This window comes from Eptesicus fuscus, chromosome 19 (genome assembly GCF_027574615.1).
Source record: "Eptesicus fuscus isolate TK198812 chromosome 19, DD_ASM_mEF_20220401, whole genome shotgun sequence".
NCBI classification, from domain to species: domain Eukaryota; kingdom Metazoa; phylum Chordata; class Mammalia; order Chiroptera; family Vespertilionidae; genus Eptesicus; species Eptesicus fuscus.
Window position 1 is genome coordinate 53,407,432 of NC_072491.1, and position 18,912 is coordinate 53,426,343.

Here is an 18,912-nt window from a genome sequence, read left to right on the forward strand (position 1 = left end):
CATGGAGGCAGCCTCCGTGATGCGTGGCTCCCAGAGACCGACCTCCAGTTCCCTCCCCTCTCCTGTACTAGCCTGGTTTCCACCGCCTCCCCCCCACCCCCCTCCGGCCGCCCGGGCGTGCCTTCACCATTTGCTCAGCAGGCCACCGGAACATGCCACGCCCTGTCCTGCCTCAGCTCCAAGTCTTCACTTGTCATTAGATTTTTTGAAGGTCATGCCGACTGCCTGCCAACCCGCCCTCTCCATTGCCACCCTCCTGGCCTTCCTTCCCCCTTCGGAGAGGTGGCACATTTTGGAGTTATGGTTTATGTCATTTCATTTATTGTTTATTTCATTTGTTTATTGCTTGTCTCTTCCATCAGGCAGTGATTCTCAACTTTGGCTGTATTTTAGAATTTCCTGGGAGCTTTTAAATATGCTTGTTTTTTAAATTGCTTTTTAGAGAGAGGGGAAGGGAGAGAGATAGACAGAAACATCAATGAGAAACTTCATCAATCGGCTGCCTCCTGCATACCCCCTGCCGGGGATCGAGCCGGGGACCTCTTGGTTCCTGAGTGGATGTTCCAGCGCTGAGCCACACCAGCTGGGCAAGACTCATCTGAGGTGTGGGCCCCGCCAGACCAGCAGAGTGCTGGGGCCGGAGCCCAGACCGCTCACCGCAGGCGAGTCTGATGTCACTGGGTGAGCAGCCTGGCACTGGACTGAGTCCCTGGAGGACAAGAACAACCTTTTTATTTTATTTTTTCACTGCGGATTGTCCCAGAGCCCAGCACAGTGCCTGGCCCGTCGTGTTCCAACCATTTCATGAGTTTCACTGACTGAACAATACTGAGGCCTTAGCTGTCTTTTCTGCGCGCTCTGCAGATCCACTCCCTGCCCCCTGCCCCGGCGCGCACGCTCTCCTCTCCCTGGCAGGCCGTTTCCTCGTGGTTTGTGCCACTTCCTCCTTCCGGACTCAGCTGGAACGCCACGTTCTCCAGGAAGCCCTGCGGGTGCCCGTGGGGCTGTGTCCTTGCGCCTGCGCTTGCTCCCCACCCGGCGCTCACGGTGGTCCTCACCGCACTCCGGGAGCTCCGGGGTCGGGTCGCTCTCCCGTCTTTGAACTGCGCATTTCCTCTACTCTCCATTTTGGTTATGGTCTTGACTATGGATTTAGTCTCTCAAGACATAAAACCCAAAGTCATCACTCCTTCCCTCCCCCGCACGTTAGTCTTCAGAGATGTGGGAAAATGTTCACTTTCGAGTGAAATACTGGCAAACATTTGGAAACTGACCATGATGTTCGTGGACTGAAGTATGATGCAGCTCTAAAAGCGAGGCTGTAGATCACTCTACAATATGTGAAATGTGTGTGTAATGTGCTACGTGATAGGACCAGCTTCACAACGTCAGTACAGTGTGATGCCAAGTGTCTGGAACTCCCCATCAAGCAGAATAACAAGACAGGCTGGCACACGTGAGAGTGGTTGTTTCTGGGGGGTGGAATTTTGTCTTTGTGATTTTATATGTTTTCTTTTAAAAAATAATGAACATGGAGCATTTTTCATAAAAAGCTCAGCAATATTTTAAAAAGGTTTATTTTTAAACTAGTGGCCCGATGCATGAAATTTGTGCAGAGAGGGGGTATCCCTCAGCCCAGCCTGCACCCTCTCTAATCGGACATCCCTCTTGCAATCTGAGACCACTGGCTCCTAACCGCTCACCTGCCTGCCAGTCTGATCATCCTAACTGCTCTCCCCTGCCAGCCTGATCCCCCTAACTGCTCTCCCCTGCTGGCCTGATCGCCCCTAACCACCTCAACCTCGGCCCCGCCACAATGGCTTTGTCTGAAAGGATGTCCGCAGAGTTGTCCGGAAGTTGTTCGGTCTAATTAGCATATTACCCTTTTATTAGTGTAGATTAATTATCACCAACTGGAGGAGCTAGACGGAAGTAAATGATAGCTTGTGGACGACAGGAAGGGGCAGGCCCACCCTCTCTCTCTAACTTTCCCTCCACTTTAAGGTTTTGGAATCGATGGGTGTGATGCTTGATGGTTTACGTTTGTAAAAGGCAGCTTCTCAGACGGCCCATTTACGTCCTGCAGGTACTGAAATCCCAGTCATCTTGTTCCACATTAAACTCGGACAGCACCGCTGTTTCCACAGAGCTGTCTGCCACAATTATTGCTGTGCCATGGCCTTGCCCTGGGCAAATTCACACCGGCTCCTGTCTTAGGTCTGAACCCTCCATGTACCGCGTTACCTGTTGTGCGCGTGACAAACAGCACACTCACCTTTCTGCAGACAAAGTCACCAGGTAAGTAGATGGTGGATCTCAACCTGAGCAGCAGGTCATGGAGCATCTGTGTGTCACAGCCCTGCAGGGACAAGCAAGGGAGAGAATAGTTCTTGTCGCCGCAGCTAAAAGGCCAATATTCCAAAGGACGTTACAATGCAGTGGAGGTGGAGAGCAACAGATGACTCTGTGTTAACGCTGAAATATTAGTTGCCAGTGGATGTGGACTCTTCTTGACCTAGGATTTAGGAAACAAACCCAAACCTATAGTTCAGCAAGAGTTTGGGTGCTGGTCGATAGATTTGGGTTTTGATCCTGTCTCCAGCCTCTATGACTGCCTAACCGCTCATGCTCTCAGTTTCCTGATCCGTTAAATGAGGTGGAAATAATACTTACCTCATAATGGCAAAATTTTACTCCTGCAAAACCTAATGCTTAATTGGTGATAGCTGTTCATGATTGTGATAATAATTATTAGTAGTGTATTAAGACTTTCATATATCAAAATCTTGGCTGAATTTTTTTTTCTTGTAACATTTCATACTATTGTCAGACATTATTGCTTAACTTTGCAAGTCTGATGTCTTCCCTTTCTAACTCAATTATCATCACCGCACAGGTAGGCTAATAGACACAACATCAGTGACCTGTGGGGTGATGACTTGAATAGTGAGACACAGGCTTGCTTTGTTAGAATCTATGCCTGTGTTTGGCATCTGCCCACAGGATTGTAATTTACAGAGCTGGGAGCTAAATAAAAGCCCGCGGTGCCTCCCTCTCTGCGGTGCTTTGAGGCTCCTGCTCTCCCAGGCCCTTTCCTTTCTCCCCCTGGAGCCGCCTGCGCACGCCCGGTCCTGCTCGTGGCCCTGCCCACCGCAGGGGGTGTTCCTGCGCAGGGACTGAGAAGCAGGGTCTGTGCCGTCGGTGACGGTTCGGTTCTCATTCCCTTCGCGGGCACAGTTCTCGGTGATGACGTCAGTGGCAACCAGCTGGCCTAGATGCATAGGAAGCTTAGGCCTCGGGGTTGCTTGACGGATAAGGAAGGTTAATAATTTATGATCGAAGTAACTTCCAGTAGCCACTGGTGAGAAGCCTTCAGATGGTCTGACTGCTCTATAACATTTATTCAGGGAAGTAGAGCTCCTGGTGACCCGGACAGGAAAATGCCAGGGCCACCAGGCAGCCGCCTCAATCCGCCCAGCCCGGGCGGCGAGGAGAGGAGCTGTGGAGAGCAAGCCTTGCCGGTGCCCTCGGAGCAGTGGGAGATGGAAGAGGCACGCCTGGGGGGAGGAGGCGGGGTGCTTTCGGTGAGCAGAGCCGCTGTGACCGGTGGTGGGAGCGAGTCCTGTCACAAGGCTCCCCAGGTGAACACCGTAACACCTTCCAGAGCGGCGTTTGCTGCTGCCGGGCCACGGGGGAGCGACGGGAGCATGGGGAGCGCCTCTGGGGACACACGGCGCCACTCAAGGGCAAGAGGGACAGATACAGACGTTGAAGATCTGTGGGTTCGAATACCCTAGAGTGGTTCAGAGTAATAGCCAGGCCTCTCTCCTCTCTCTGAGACATAGATGACTGAACTCAACAAGCGATGCGCTCTGCACAAAGGCAAGCTGCAGCCGAGTCCATACGATTCCAGCTGTGAAAACTGCACCAACACTCCCGGCGGCCACTGCCGTCCATATGGACACAGTAAAACGGAAGAAACGGGGACTGGAAGGGAGGAGGGCGGGTCTGAGAAAAGCACCGATGAGACTCCAATTGAATTTTATCACCTTTAACAGGAATACAGTCAAACACATCCCGGGATTGTCTGCAGGCACCAAACCCCCTTTGCGGAGGATTGCGTGGTCTTTTCTTCTCTCCTGCAGGGGCCGCCGGCAGGCAGCCTGGCGAGGGACACGGCCCCGGGAGCCTCAGCCGCAGGAGCCCTCCTCACTGTGACCCGAGGGCTCCCCACCGGCCAGCCGTCCTCGGGGAACAGGGGAGCCACTTTACACAGGAATGTTGTTAGCTGCACATACTAGATCCTGTGAGCAGAGCGCAGCTGCTCGCACAGACGGTTTACATTCACCGGTTAGCGACGCTGTGGCAGACCCAGGCCTTCGGCCGCGCTGGGCCGGGGAGCCCCTTCCCCCGCTCAGGCCGGGTGAGGGGGAGTTTGTGCTGCAGTCATTACAGTTTATGAGTGGTTTGGAAACAATTATATTTCCCCCTCCCGGCAATGACTGTTTCCTTGGGACGCATGTCGCTCCGTTACTGTGTGACTAAAACGTCCCGTCCTGGGTTCGCCTCCCCCGCGGACGCCCCTCCGTTTGCTGTACGGTGAGAGCGGGGACGTTCCCAGGACAGGAAGTCAGGGCACAGCCACCGTGGCCTCACTGTCCCCTTTCTAAGAGGGAGAGGGGCTGTGTAAGAGTTAACGCCAAAGCGGTGGTAACACAGCATTTGCATGGCATTCACTAGTTCCTTACCTTCGCCTGTTTGCTCCTTCCGAACTCCCTGCGATGCCTCGCGTTAGTTAACACGGTTGTCACCTCTGCCTTTTATTTATTTTATGTTTTAGATTTATTTTTATTGCTGAGAGTATTACAGATGTCCCATTCTCCCCCAGGGCCGCCTCCACTGCTCCCGCCCGCAGCCCAGGCCTTCCCGCACTATTGTCTGTGCCCGTGGGCTACGCATGAACCTCCGCTGTTTAGCGAGGAACCTCGGGCAGGAAGCCTGTCTCCTGAGACCACAGGTGCAACAGGTGCCGGAGGAAGAGCATGGGGAGAGGGAGAGATGGGCGGGGGGGGGGGGTGTCTCTTGAGGGCAGATTTGTGCGTCAGTCACTTCTGTATCTCCAGGTCTCGCCAGGGCGGGGGGCAGGCTAGGCACCAAGTGACTATGGTCTGATGTAAGGAATGCAAGTGTCAGCTGCCACCCCACTTCCAACCGGGGGATTCAGTGCTGTGCAGAGGCTGTTACGGTGCAGACGTGAACAAGAATTCCGGAGACTTGAATGGAGTTGGGCGAAATTCCATTTTTGTTCAAAACAGAACCTATAGGTGGGTTAGATGGCAGTTGCTATACTCAGGACGGTCTTTTCATAATGGCAAGCTCAGGGCACAACTGTGAATTTGGTAAAATTTGCCTGTAGGATTTCTCCGTTCCTAGGCTCGTCCCTGCTTCTTTGAAAGGGGCTTACCAGTAATTTATAATCCGAGGGGTTTAAGTCACTCTCAAGGCAAACAGGGGACTCTGCTCCACTTGAGCTCCGCTCCCAGGGAACGCTGGTGGCGTGTCCAGGCGGGCATCCCGCCCGGCTGAGCCAGGGCCTGCAGGCCACGCTGTGCGGAGCCGCCGCCAACGGGGAGAAGGAAGTACAAAGTAGAAGATGCCACGACTTCCCGAGCTCTAAGGGACACGGGACCCAGGTGTCCTCGGTGCAAAGCGGGAAGTCACAGTAGCCGACCTGGAGGACTGGGACCCACCCTGCCAGGCGCAGCCCGCCGCTACCTGTGGGGCACCCCGGGGTCGCCGTGTTTCTCAGAACAGCAATGACAACACGACCTACTATGTGCAGCTGCCGTGAGCACATCACGCGATTTCAGTCACTTCACCACCCACCCGCGAGGCGCGGTCTGATTTCGGAGTCCTGCGCCCTGGGCGCGCAGGGGGCTGTGGGGAGCGCGGGGCGCCCTCCAGTGCTGGGACGCAGGGGAATGGCTGCCCCTGTCACAGCGCACTGCTCAGAGGACTCCAGAGCCTCCTTTCCGGGCTCCGGGCCACGGTCCCCAGCGCATTCCCCCGGCGTCCTCGGGTGGGCCCTGCCCCTCCCCTGGAGCAGACAGGCGCTGTGCCCTGGAGGCTGCTGGCGCCGCCTTCCTGTGGGCACCGCGGCCGCGGGTCTGCCAGGCGGGGGCTTTGCCCGCTGCGGGGTGCGGTTTCAATGCCAGCCACGAGGTGGCGCAACAGACCCTTCAGGCCGTTTTCTCCCCCTTCTGGCAATTGCCTCCTAGAGGCAAAAAGGGATTCTCCGAGCATTTAATTTCATAAAACATTTAAAAATAGAAATTAAAATAATAAGTTGTCAGAGGGGAGGGGAAGTTGCCCAGCCTCAGAGGACCGAATCACCCCTTGTTAGCTTCATACTTGGGCTTGCTGGAACTACACGGTCTGCAAGGAAGAGTTATTTTTAAGAAAAAAAAAAAGGAAAATATTTTGATTTGACAATTTCTGCGCTTTAGAAACTCTGATCACCCCATGTACAAGCAGCAAGTCTTACTAATTAGCCAGTTGATGGAAGCAAAATTTTAGTAAAAAATATGACTCTACTTGTACCTTCTTTGATTAAGAGGAAAACCCCCCTGAGCTCAAGGGTCTTACCGTGGCGGGAAAGTCTCGAGCTGAGTGCGTTGGGGGGCGGGTGTGAAGGCAACTGACCGGAGTCTAAGGCCCAGGGCGGGCGGGAGCCGGGCCGGAGAAGCGGGGCTGAGCCCCGCCCGCTGCGCAGACCACGCGGCCCTGAGAGTGACCCGGAGCGGGTGCCGGAGCGGTGAGCAGGCCGCCCGCCCGTGGTCAGAGGGCGCACTCACCCGGCTTAGCCCTTGGGGTCCCAGCGCTGGGCTTGGCCTCTGCCTGCGGCCGGTCCCCGCAGCGCTGGCGGCGGGCGGCCCGGGGCGGGGGTGTGTCCGCTCTCTGCGGCTCCAGTTACACGTCACCGTGACGCAGCTTCAGGCCGGATTGACAGGTCATTAGGCTTCCATGACTTAAAGCTCAGTCCCTCCATGACGTGGGTGGGCCTCCTGCAATCAGTTGAAGGCCTGGCGAGAAGGAAGACTGACCTCCTCGCCTTCGAAGAGGGATCTGCTCCCGCCGCCCCCGGTGCAGCCGCAGGCCTGCTGCCCGCGCCACCCAGCCCAGGGCGCACCGCATCTTCTCTCACGTGCGGTGCGGTGCGCTGTCCCCGGGAACCTACCCGGGCACCTAGGCCCTGGGGCACCCGGCGTGCGTGACCGGGAGGCTGGGCTGCGGACACCCTCCCGCGCCGTCCTGCCCGACCCACGGCGCTGCGGCTGGGCTTGCGTGGCCTTTGCCGGAGCATCACCCACTCGCGGCTCCACCGCGGGGAGCGCATTTCTCAGGCGGCAGGGGAGGCGTGCACGCACAAGGTAAAAGCTTTCGGCGCTTTTCAGCTTGAATACAACACAAAACTAAAGCAGCAGCTGCGTGTTTGGAGGAAAGGGAGGCAGGTCAGTGCACACTCAGTCTCTGGTGCTGCGTGGCCCACCAGGTCCCTGCACCTGCCTCCCCGCCGCAGTTTACAAAGCGGGGAAACCTGCTGAGACTTCAGAAGGAGCCCAAGATCTAAACCCACCCTGTTCCTCGGGTCACCTCCTCAGGCATGTGTGAGTCACGTGGTCCCGGGCACCTGGACTTGCCCTACACCTGAGGAGGCGACACGGGGCAGGGAGCCAGCCTCCGCCCAGTCTCTCCTCCAGCCCTTTCCAGACGGCAGATTCCGTCACAGGGAGAATGCAAGACGTGGAGGTTTTCACCCCTCTGCTGTCCCTGGATAATCGGCCCACTTCCGGTCTCTGTGAGCAGGAATCCGGGCTGCCCTGCCCCCTTCATCCCTGACCCAGCTACAGCATTGACCACACCCGCAGCCTGCCCCACGACTGTCCCGATTCATGGCTGGTGACCCCCCCACTCTGGCTTAGAGAACTTCTCTGACTGCGAACAGGTTAAACCCGCCTGTGCGCCTCTGCGGGAGCCTCCTCTGCTCAGGCACACACCTGCATGGCCGCCCCTGCCCTGGGCATGGGCCTCAGGCAACATGTGACTCACTCAGAGGCAATACAGTGGGGTGTCCATCTATCTGAAAGCCTAAGCGACCACTGCAACCGAATGGATGACCGAACAGGCTGCGTGGGGCGACTAGGCAGATAGGGGGGTTAGTGAGGGGCGACCGAATGACTGAACAGCAGACTGCACGGGGTGAAGAGTTCCACATTGGGGCAGTTGGGGGCGACCAGGCAGGTGGGGGGGGCAGGGAGAGGCAACCAGGCCAGCAGAGGGGGGCAGTGAGGGGTGACCAGGCCAGCGGGGGGGGGAGGGCAGTTGGGGGTGATCAGGCTGGTGGGGGATGGAGGCAGTTAGGGGCGACTAGGAAGGTGAGCAGTTAGAAGCCAGTGGTCCCGGATTTTGAGAGGGATGTCCAACTGCCTTTTTAGGCCCAATCTGCAGAATCGGGCCTATATCGGCAGTCGGACATCTCCCAAGAGGTCCCAGATTGGAGAGGGTGCAGGCTGGGCTGAGGGAACCCCCCCACACACACACCCCGTGCATGAATTTCATGCACCGGGCCTCTAGTAAGTTATATAACTGATAAGCGGAAGGATCACTACTCAGCCTATTCCTTCCTAAATAAGTAACACAGTTGTATAAACTACTAAGATAGTCTGCACCAAAACAGAGAGATGCCGTACCTGCGTACTTCTACCTCATTTGGCTTTAGAAGCCTTTCATTTAACAGAAGTGGAAATGGAATGGGCCCTTCCGGGGCGGAACTGCATCTCCAATGGAAATGTCAGGAAAGAACGGATTTAACTTCATGTGCAGCGTTCACAAGATGTGACAGTTTAACTTTTTCTCTCAGTCAGATGGAGTTCCAAAAAAATAAAATAAAACCAAAGGAAAACTCTGAGGCTGAAAATTGGTAACTTTCCAAGTCAGAGATAATCCCATAAATCATTGGTATAACATTGAAAGGTGTTTTTCCTTTAAAAAAGAGCCAAGCCCGGCAAGCATGGCTTAGTGGTTGAGCATCAACCTATGAACCAGGAGGTCATGGTTTGCTTCCCAGTCAGGACACATGCCCCAGTTTCAGGCTCAATCCCCAGTGTGGGGCATTCAGGAGCAGCCAATCAATGATTCTCTCTCATCATTGATGTTTCTATCTCTCTCTCCCTCTTCTTTCCTCTCTGAAAGCAAAAAAACATGTATTTAAAAAAACAAAAAGGGCCAATTGTAGTCACTTATTCTCAATTAAGATAGTTATTAAGGTATAAAGACATTTATATAATTTAAAAATACTGTTAAAGGATGGTGATTACCAGAGGGAAGAGGGTGGGGGGAGGTGGAGGAGATAAAGGGAGATAAATGGTGATGGCAGGAGACTTGACTTGGGGTGGTGAACACAATACAATATACAGATGATGTGTTATAGAATTGCACACCTAAAACCTATATAATTTTATGAACCAACTAGAGGCCTGATGCATGAAATTTGTGCAAGAGTAGGCCTTCCTTCTCCTGGCTGCCAGCACCGGACGCCCTCTGGCACCCGGGACCCAGGCTTCCCTCGCAGCCCCGGCTTCATCTGGAAGGTCTTCCAGAAGGACATCTGGTCTAATTAGCATATTACGCTTTTATTATTATAGACTAGAGGCCCAGTGCATGATTGAATCATGCACGTTTGGGGGGGGAGCTGGGTGCCTGTCTGCTGGTGCACCAGGCCTTTCAGAAGCCTCTGGAGGCTTCTGAAAGGCCTGGTGCCTGCGCGGACAGGCACCCAGCTCCCACTCTTTTGCTTTTGATCGCTGGTGCACCAGGCTTTTCAGAAGCCTCCAGCGGGGTGAAGGCTTCTGAAAGGCCTGGTGCCTGAGCAGACAGGCACCCAGCTCCCACGCTTTTGCTTTCGATCTCGAGGGAGCTGGGTGCCTGTCTGCTGGTGCACCAGGCCTTTCAGAAGCCTCCACCCCGCCGGAGGCTTCTGAAAGGCCTGGTGCCTGAGCGGACAGGCACCCAGCTCCCCCGCTTTTGATGGTCCGCAGTGGGACGTGAGCTTGCTGCCCCAGAGGCCTCTTCTGTGCCGCAGCACAGGCATGGCGCAGACGCTGAGCTCGAGATGCCGCTGGCGACATGAGCTCAGCGGCCCGCCGGCCCAATCGGCCACCCTGGCCACCCCGAGTCCCGCCCCCCGCGCCTCCTGGGCATAGCGAAGGTACGGTCAATTTGCATATTTGTCTATTATTACGTAGGATGATAGAGGCCTGGTGCAGGAGTGGGGGCCAGCTGGTTTGCCCTGAAGTGTGTCCCAGATCAGGGTGGGGGTTCCCTTGGGGCATGGGGCGGCCTGAGTGAGGGGCCTGCGGTGGTTTGCAGGCCAGCCATGCCCCCTGGCAACCCAAGCGGAGGCCCTGGTATCTGGAATTTAATTTCCTTCTACAATTGAAACTTTGTAGCCTGGAGTGGAGCCAAGCCTGCTGCTCCCTCCACGACCGGCAGCCATTTCTGTGGCAGTTAATTCACCTTCTACAATTTAAACTTTGTAGCCTTAAGCGGAGGCTGGGCTCGGCCAGGGTGTGTGGAAAGCTTTGCTTCCCCTGTTGCCGCTGGCAACCCTGGCTTTCTCTCTCAAGCTCCGTTCTGCCGCCATTTCTGCTTGAATTTGTTTACCTTCTATAATTGAAACTTTGTAGCTTGAGTGAAGACTTAGGCCTGCAACAGCTCTCGGAAAGCTTGGCTTGCTCTGTTACCTGGGAAACCTTGCTCTCTGTGGCTGTAGCCATCTTGGTTGGGTTAATTTGCATACTTGCTCTGATTGGCTTGTGGGTGTGTCGATGGTACGGTCAATTTGCATATTACCCTTTTATTAGGTAGGATGTAACCCCAACAAGTTAATAAAAAAAATAAAAATACTGTTAAAATAATTTAACCTTGATACTTTCATACCTTTTTATTTTACCACTAGAGGCCTGGTGCATGAATTTGTGCATGGGTGGGGTCCCTACGCCTGGCCAGCCATCGGGGCCGATAGGGGCCACAGGTTGGCCAGGGGGAAGGGCTGCGGGAGGTTGGCTGGCTGGGGGGGAGGGACCATGAAAGGTTGGCCAGCGGGCCCTATCAGGGCTGATTGGGGCCGGCCGGCGGGGCGGAGGAACCGTGGGAGGCTGGCCAGTGTGGGAGGTTGGCTGTGGGAGCACACTGACCACAAAGGGGCAGCTCCTGCATTGAGCATCCGCCCCCTGGTGGTCAGTGCATGTCATAGAGACTGGTCAACCTGTCGTTCGGTCACTTAGGCTTTTATATATATAGATAACCTACAGTAACACAGACATACTGTGCCATATTTCTGTGTGTATTTAAAAATAAATAACAGAAGCAAACACTTGTGTGAGAGGTGCTCTTGCATTTTCTCTTGCTTGATATGCTGGTTGGGACCCCCTTACTGGAAGCCATGCCCCCAGAGCCTGCAGGCTGCCCCTGACAGAGAGAGCTCTGTGCCATCACCAGAGCTCCATGGAGATCCTCAGCATCTCCACATTTTCTTCAGGCCATTCTTTTTTAAAAATTGAATAATAATTTATATGCAGTGAAATATGCAAATTTTAAGGGACAGTTGGCTCAGTTTTGATAAATGCAGGCACTGTATAACTTTCCTAGCAAGCCCCAAAATCCCATCACCCACAGAGGTCCTCTTGCTTCTTCCTAGTTGGTCTCCCTCCTACCCCCCACAAGTAGAAATCATTTCTCTGATCTCAGTCACCATAGAACCATCCTCTGACCTTCTCTGACCTTGATCCCAATCCTGCTTCTGATCCCCTTGCTGGAAGATTCTCCAATTTGTCAAAGTCCTTCTTAAAAATTATTATTTGCAATGTGATATATTAATCCAGATGTAGACAATCAAGAAAAATCAGTATTATGTTAAAATTTAGGGCAATATCAACCGAAACTCCCAGGTCTAAACACATTATTGTAAAACTGACCATTGCTTTCCTTACACTTGCACCGTTTTAATTTTAGCACAGTCCAGACTTTCATTTTTGTGCTCGCTGAAATTAATCTTGGCTTTGCTTGATGTTCAAAATATTCAGTTAATTTTAAGTTTTGTAATCTAACATATTTTAAACCATTCCTCCTTGCTTTGTGTCACTTGCCTATTTTAAATCACATAGTTTATATCTTCATCAAAAGCTTGATGGGAACTAGAGTCCTGGGAACCGACCCTATGCCTGTGACCTACGGCGTCTCCGCTGCCCTGAGGTGAGGCTCTGCCGGCCTGCCTACCTCTCCCTGGTCCCACGTCTTTCTGTTTACATCACCTCTTCTCTCTGTCCACGCCTCCACCCTAGGGGATGGCACCCGTCCCAGAGCGGAAACACACATCAACATGTGGATGCGCCCACTTCACTGTTCAGGTGGGCCTCTCCCCTGCTCTCAGGTGGCCCTCTCCCCCGCTCTCAGGTGGCCCTCTCCCCCGCTCTCAGGTGGCCCTCTCCCCTGCACTCAGGTGGCTCTCTCCCCTGCACTCAGGTGGTCCTCAAAGAGAAGTCCCCACAACTACTGGCTGTAAAAACCAGCGGGGAGTGTAACTTAGTGACATGGAGGCTGCTGGAGTCCCAGGCAGTTCCCCTTAAAGGGCCTGCACATGGACTTACCTGGATTCACTCCCTTAGATTTCCAGCACTGGGGCAGTGTAGGAAGCGGTTATAGGGTTAAGCCTCAGACTGACCTGCTGTCAAAGTCACAAACAAGTCCCAGCTTGGAGGGCACAGTCCTCTAAGAATAATTAAGCTTGATCCTGTAACTGATCCCTAGATCTTTCCTGGGTAGCTAGTGGGAGGGGCAGCAAGTGCTGCCAAAACAAGTGAAACTTGCAAGAACATTGTAAATTACCTTGTTTGCCCCTGACTATAAATAAAGCATCAGCTTTGCAGTCTGGATCTGTTCTGTGGCCTCAGCCAGGCACAGAAGATCCACCTAGACCCAGCTTATTCTCTTCTCTGTCTCCTTCTTTATCCTTCACCGCCCTCCTTCAGGCTTGACAAACCCTTGGCTGTGCTGGCGTGGCCCAGGGCAGCAGCTTGCAAGGAACCTGGGACATTCGGGGAGGAACTAACTTGCCTGGAATCAGGAGAAGAGCTGGAGGGGCAGCTTTCTCCCAGGCAGAAGGCCTGGCAGAGGCCAGTGTTCCTTTGCTGAGCCCTCTCCATCAAGGCTCCATATCTGAATCTCCATCAATCTTGCTCACACTTTTATCCCTGCCCTGGTGATTCCCTGAGGCCCTGTCCCTCCCTGCTTGCAGGCTCATCCAAGCCATATCCAGTGGCTTTTCCATACAACTGGCCACTCTTGCCTCATGCCTCAGACTTTCATAAAATCCCTCAAATAAATAGCAGCTGGCCTCAGCATTCCCTGTACCTCTCAATAAGTGGCCCCAGGCCCAGCTCTGGTTCATGGCTTGGCCTCTCCTGGGCACCTCCAAGCCCAACAAAAGTAGCAGCCATCTGAAGAGTTCTTTCTAGCTCAGGCAAGGTACAGGCAGTGGTTGACTCTGTACCTCCCAGGAGGCCCCAGAGCCAGTCCACCAGGTGGTCACTTCAACCACATCAGATTACAACTGTACCACCTCCACAAGTGACACGAACAAGGGGTGGACTCAGTGAGCACCAAAGTCCCCACTGTAACAAGGCCTGCTCCATAGGGTTGGCTCCTACACAGAAGCTCTTCTGCTTTAGTGCAGCTGATCCTTGCTACTGATTGGCCTGTGGGTTCAATTCCTCCCAGTGACACCAACATAAATCAAGGCTCAACTACAATAGGACAGTGCACACAGCTCACACTGGGGTGCACCTGGAATGCCCTGCTCAGGTGACTTGGGAGGCTGAACCACTGAGCCTTCCAGGACACCTACTACACTAGGCCACTCCACCTAGTTTGGGAGACTTAGCAGATCGACCTACTATATAGAAACAAACACAGGAAAGCAGCCACAATGTGGAGACAAAGAAATAGGTCACAAATGACATGTTTTCTGGAGAATCTCCAGAAAAATAACTAAATGAAATGGAAGCAAGAAAACTACCAGATACAGAGTTCAAAACAATGGTTACAAAGTTGCTCAAGGAAGTCACTGAGAACTTAAGAAACTTAGTGAGAACTTCAAGGATCTTAGTGAGGAAATTCAAGGAACTTAGTGAGAATAAATAAAAGAGAATCAGTCAGAAATAAAGACTATGCTAAGTGAAATAAAGAATAATTTATAGGGAATCAACAGTAGAGGATTCCAAGAATCAAATAAAGAATTTGGAATATGAGGAAGCAGAAAACACCCATCAGAAGAGCAAAAAGAAAAAAGAATAAAAAAATTAAGATCGTGTAAGGAGCCTCTGGGACAACTTGAAGCATACCAACATTTGCATCCATGGGTGTGTTGGAAGGAGAAGAGTTGGAGCAAGGAACGGAAAACCTATTTGAAAAAATAATGACAGAAAACTTCCCTTACCGAGTGAAAGAAATAGATATACAAGTCCAGGAAGCACAGAGAGTCCCAAACAAGATAAATCCAAAGAAGCCTACACCAAGACACATGATAATTAAAATGTCAAAGGTTAAAGACGAAGAGTGAATCTTAAAAGCAGCAAGGGAAAAGCAGTTAATTACCTACAAGGGAGCACCAATATAACTGTCATCTGATTTCTCAACAGAAACTTTGCAGGCCAGAAGGGAGTGGCAAGAAATATTCAAAGTGATGAAAAGCAAGAACCTACAACCAAGATTATTTTACCCAGCAAAGCTCTCATTTAGAATTGAGGGTCAGATAAAGAGCTTCCCAGAAAAGGATAAGCTAAAGGAGTTCATCACCACCAAACCAGTATTCCATAAAATATTAAAGGATCTTCTTTAAGAATAAGGAGAGAAAAAAAAAATATCAAGAATAGGAATAATAAAATGGCAGTAAATACATATCTATCAACAATTGAATCTAAAATTCAAAATAAATGAACAAGGAGAACAGAAACAGACTACATTTTTGACAGTTGCCAAATGGGAGGGATGTGGGGGGGATGGGTGAAAAAGGTGAAGGGATTTAGAAGTACAAATTAGTCATAGCCCATGGACACAGACAATAGACAGGTGAAGGCCTGGGATGAGGTGGGAGCTGGGTGGAGGGGGCAAAGGGCGGAAAATGAGGAACATCTGTAATTCTCTCAATGATAAAATAAATTAAAAAATAAAATATATCAAGGTAAAGGGGGCGCTAAAATGAAAGACATTCAAAAAGTTAAAACTTTGTTACGCATTTTTTATAGCCTCTAAATTAGAATTGGGCATCTAAAAAGTTTCTCTCCAGAGCATCTGTAACAGGAGACAAGGGTAGGCAGGGCTCTCTGATTGTCAGGCCCTCCAGAGGAAGTCTGGGCCACATGTCCGGGGACGCCCACACACACATCCAACAATATGAGGGAAGGAGGGAGGATAGAGCAGACAGAGGGCAGGGTCTGAGGATACGTAAATGAACGCAGGAAGAGCCTGAGGAAGTCTTTCTCTTTGGCCCCTCCGGAGAGAGAGGCTTCCAAAGAATAAGGTGTTTGCTGAGGGGAGACCCAGCGCTTCTTTGACTCTAGTTCCACATAAATTCTCCAGATCATTTTGATTTTGTTAAAATGCAGGGAGAAAACCATAAATAGTGTGTACAGCAAGAGCTTAGACTTGACAGAGAAACAGTGATGGTGTCTTTCTACCCATCGCGAAACACTTGCCTTGAACAGGTCGATGTTGCTGAGAATGCTGAAGTTCATGTCCACGGCGAGGGCTGACTGCATGGCGGCGGGCAGGGCCTCGAGCAGGTCCGACTCATCTTGGTAAAGGTAAACACATCCACCCACAGGGCAGAATAGTTAATGGAAAACATCACTCAAGTATGAGGGAAAACAAAACTGAACAAAATGCCAACTCTTTCCCTAAGTAGAGAGTGGCATCAAATTCTATGCTCATGATGCCTACTGGCCACACTGCCCAGCCCAGCGGCACCATGACCTTAACTGTGGACAACGTAACAGCTCTGAACCAGCCAGAACCTGTTTGCTGAAACTTTAAATGCAGTTTAGTGGCCGCGGGACCAGGGCTAGTGACAGACAGGCAGGGGTGGGACAGTCTAGTTCCTGTCTTCTGAACCTGAGGATCTCAGGCAGCACAGGGGTGGGTGGGTGATGGCAGCCTCTACGCGTCTGAAGGCTCAGAGCTCTGTCCTCCTCATGTGACCCTGTGGAAACCCTAAGAGTAAGCTCTCATCCCTGCTTTGCAGAAAGAGGAAAGAGACAGAACAATGCTCAGAGACTGGCTCGGCCATGCATGGGGTGGCCCCGCCGGGAATGGGACCTAAAGAAGAAATGTGCCGAGTGAATTCCAGTTACTGCTGTTCACTTGTTATCCACTCGGTGAAAAATGTGGATGTACAGACGGGTTCCTACCTGTGAATGAAATGATGGGCTGATAGAATGTTCCATAAACAAAACCACCCATTCTTAGTGTCTAGTATGCTACCAGTTTCTGAGAGTCATCGTTTTTGATGTTTTCTTATGACCATTTAGAAGAATCACTGTATTATATCCTTACTAGAGGCCCGGTGCACGAAATTCGTGCATGGAGGGGGGTTGTCCCTCAGCCCAGCCTGTACCCTCTCCAATCTGGGACCCTTCAAGGGATGTCCGACTGCCCGTTTAGGCCCGATCCCTAGGATCGGGCCTAAACGGGCAGTCGGACATCCCTCTCACAATCCAGGACTCCTGGCTCCCAACTGCTTGCCTGCCTGCCTTCCTGATTGCCCCTAACCGCTTCTGCCTGCCAGCCTGATCACCCCTAACCACTCTGCTGCCAGCCTGTTTGCCCCCAACTTCCCTCCTCTGCCAGCCTGGTCACCCCTAACTGCCCTCTCCTGCAGGGCTGATCACCTCCAACTGCCCTCCCTTGCAAGCCTGGTCCCTCTCAACTGCCCTCCCTTGCAGGCCGGGTGCCTCCCAACTGCCCTCTCCTGCTGGCCATCTTGTGGTGGCCATCTTGTGTCCACAATGGGGACAGGATCTTTGACCACATGGGGGCAGATATTGTGTGTTGCAGTGATGATCAAGCTGCACATTACTCTTTTATTAGATAGGATAGAGGCCTGGTACAGGGTTGGGGGCCAGCTGGTTTGCCCTGAAGGGCGTCCCGGATCAGGTGGGGGTTCCCTTGGGGTGTGGGGCGGCCTGAGAGAAGGGGCCTGTGGTGGTTTGCAGGCTGGCCATGCCCCCTGGCAACCCAAGCAGAGGCCCTGGTATCTGGAATTAATTTTCCTTCTACAATTGAAACTTTGTAGCCTGGAGCGGAGCCAAGCCTGGGGCTCCCTCCGAGGCCGGCAGCCATTTGTGTTGGGGTTATAATTGAAACTTTGTTGCCTTAAGCGGGTGGGCCCGGCCAGGGTGTGCGAAAAGCTTTGCTTCCCCTGTTGCCGGCGGCAACGCTGGCCTGCTCTCTCAAGCTCCATTCTGCCGCCATTTGTTTGAATTTGTTTACCTTCTATAATTGAAACTTTGTAGCTTTGAGTGGAGGCTTAGGCCTGGCCAGGGCAGGCAGAAAGCTTGGCTTGCTCTGTTACCTGGGAAACCTTGCTCTCTGTGGCTGTAGCCATCTTGGTTTGGGTTAATTTGCATACCCACTCTGATTGGATGGTGGGCGTGGCTTGTGAGCGTGGCTTGTAGGTGTGTCAGAGGTATGGTCAATTTGCATATTTGTCTATTATTAGATAGGATATTGCTTCCAATGTTGGTTCTAAATATGGAGACCTCTTCTATAAAGCATAACCCCTTGTTTGGGGAGGGCTGTGTCCCGTTCCCCTAGCCTAGGCGGGAGCGGTGTCCCCAAGAAGAGGAGGGAGCTGCCGGCAACCCATACTTCCTCCAGGGAGAGGGTGTGGTCTTGGCCTTGAGCTTCAGGAAGAGGCTCTGCGGGCAGAGAGGCAGAAAGGTAGAGACATGTCCTACTCTAAACCAGCAGTTCCCACCTGCTCTCAAGAACCTTTGTGATGGAGAATCGCAGCGTGATTTGCGCTTGAACACTTGTTTTGCTTCTCAGTGGCACTAATTCCCTTTTTATATGGGAAGGGACAAACTAAGAGTTGAATCTGATTACTGTGAACGAGCACATCCTCTTTGCTTTATGTCATCTAATACACAGTACTGTGACCGCAGCATGCCGGCTACACTCCCCAGGACCTCCTGAGGGTGTCTGGAAGGCGGTGCCCTGCGCCGCTACCTGGAGCTGGTTTGAGTGCTGCGCTCGGAGGAGGCAGTGATGGCCCAGGTCCTCAGAGACCACGGAGGGAGCCCTGCTGGCTGTTTGAGCCCCAAAGTTTTCAGTTGGGGCCCCCATTCCCTTGTGTCCTAAGAGGGGTTGAAGACACCCAATTTCCCAAATTCTATGAGGCAATGCGGGTAGCACCTGTCCCCGGCAGCTGCGGAATAAAACCAGTGTTTCTCTTCCGGGATTTGCAGAACGAGTAAGTTGGGGCTGGGTAGTTAAGAAAAAAGAAACAAACAAAGCCCCTGGTCTATCAGTGATACCTTAGAGCTCACTTAGCTGTTTCCAACCTCCTGCTCAAAGCCAGTGGGTTTCCCCTCGGCCCCCTGAACGTCCGTCACAGGTCAGAGGACACGGTGGGGGATGTAGGAACTTGCCCTGCTCCCCCAGCATCCTCCTGGAGGGCCCCGCTCACCCAGCATCCTCTCGGAGGGCCCGCTTACCCAGCATCCTCTCGGAGGCCCCTGCTTACCCAGCATCCTCTTAGAGGGCCCGCTCACCCAGCATCCTCCCGGAGGGCCCGCT

The 18,912-nt window shown here is 52.7% G+C and overlaps 1 protein-coding gene across 1 annotated transcript in view; it reads right to left on the reverse strand.

The window, feature by feature from the left end:
- Positions 1-18,912, reverse strand: part of CNGB3 (cyclic nucleotide gated channel subunit beta 3) — a 67,620-nt gene that overhangs the window by 22,549 nt on the left and 26,159 nt on the right. Inside the window, exons 9-10 of the mRNA XM_028137826.2 lie at positions 15,813-15,910; positions 2,276-2,359 (exon numbers count right to left, since the gene is read on the reverse strand). Coding sequence (XP_027993627.2) covers positions 2,276-2,359; positions 15,813-15,910 — 182 coding nt within the window. The remainder of the gene's footprint in view (positions 1-2,275; positions 2,360-15,812; positions 15,911-18,912) is intronic.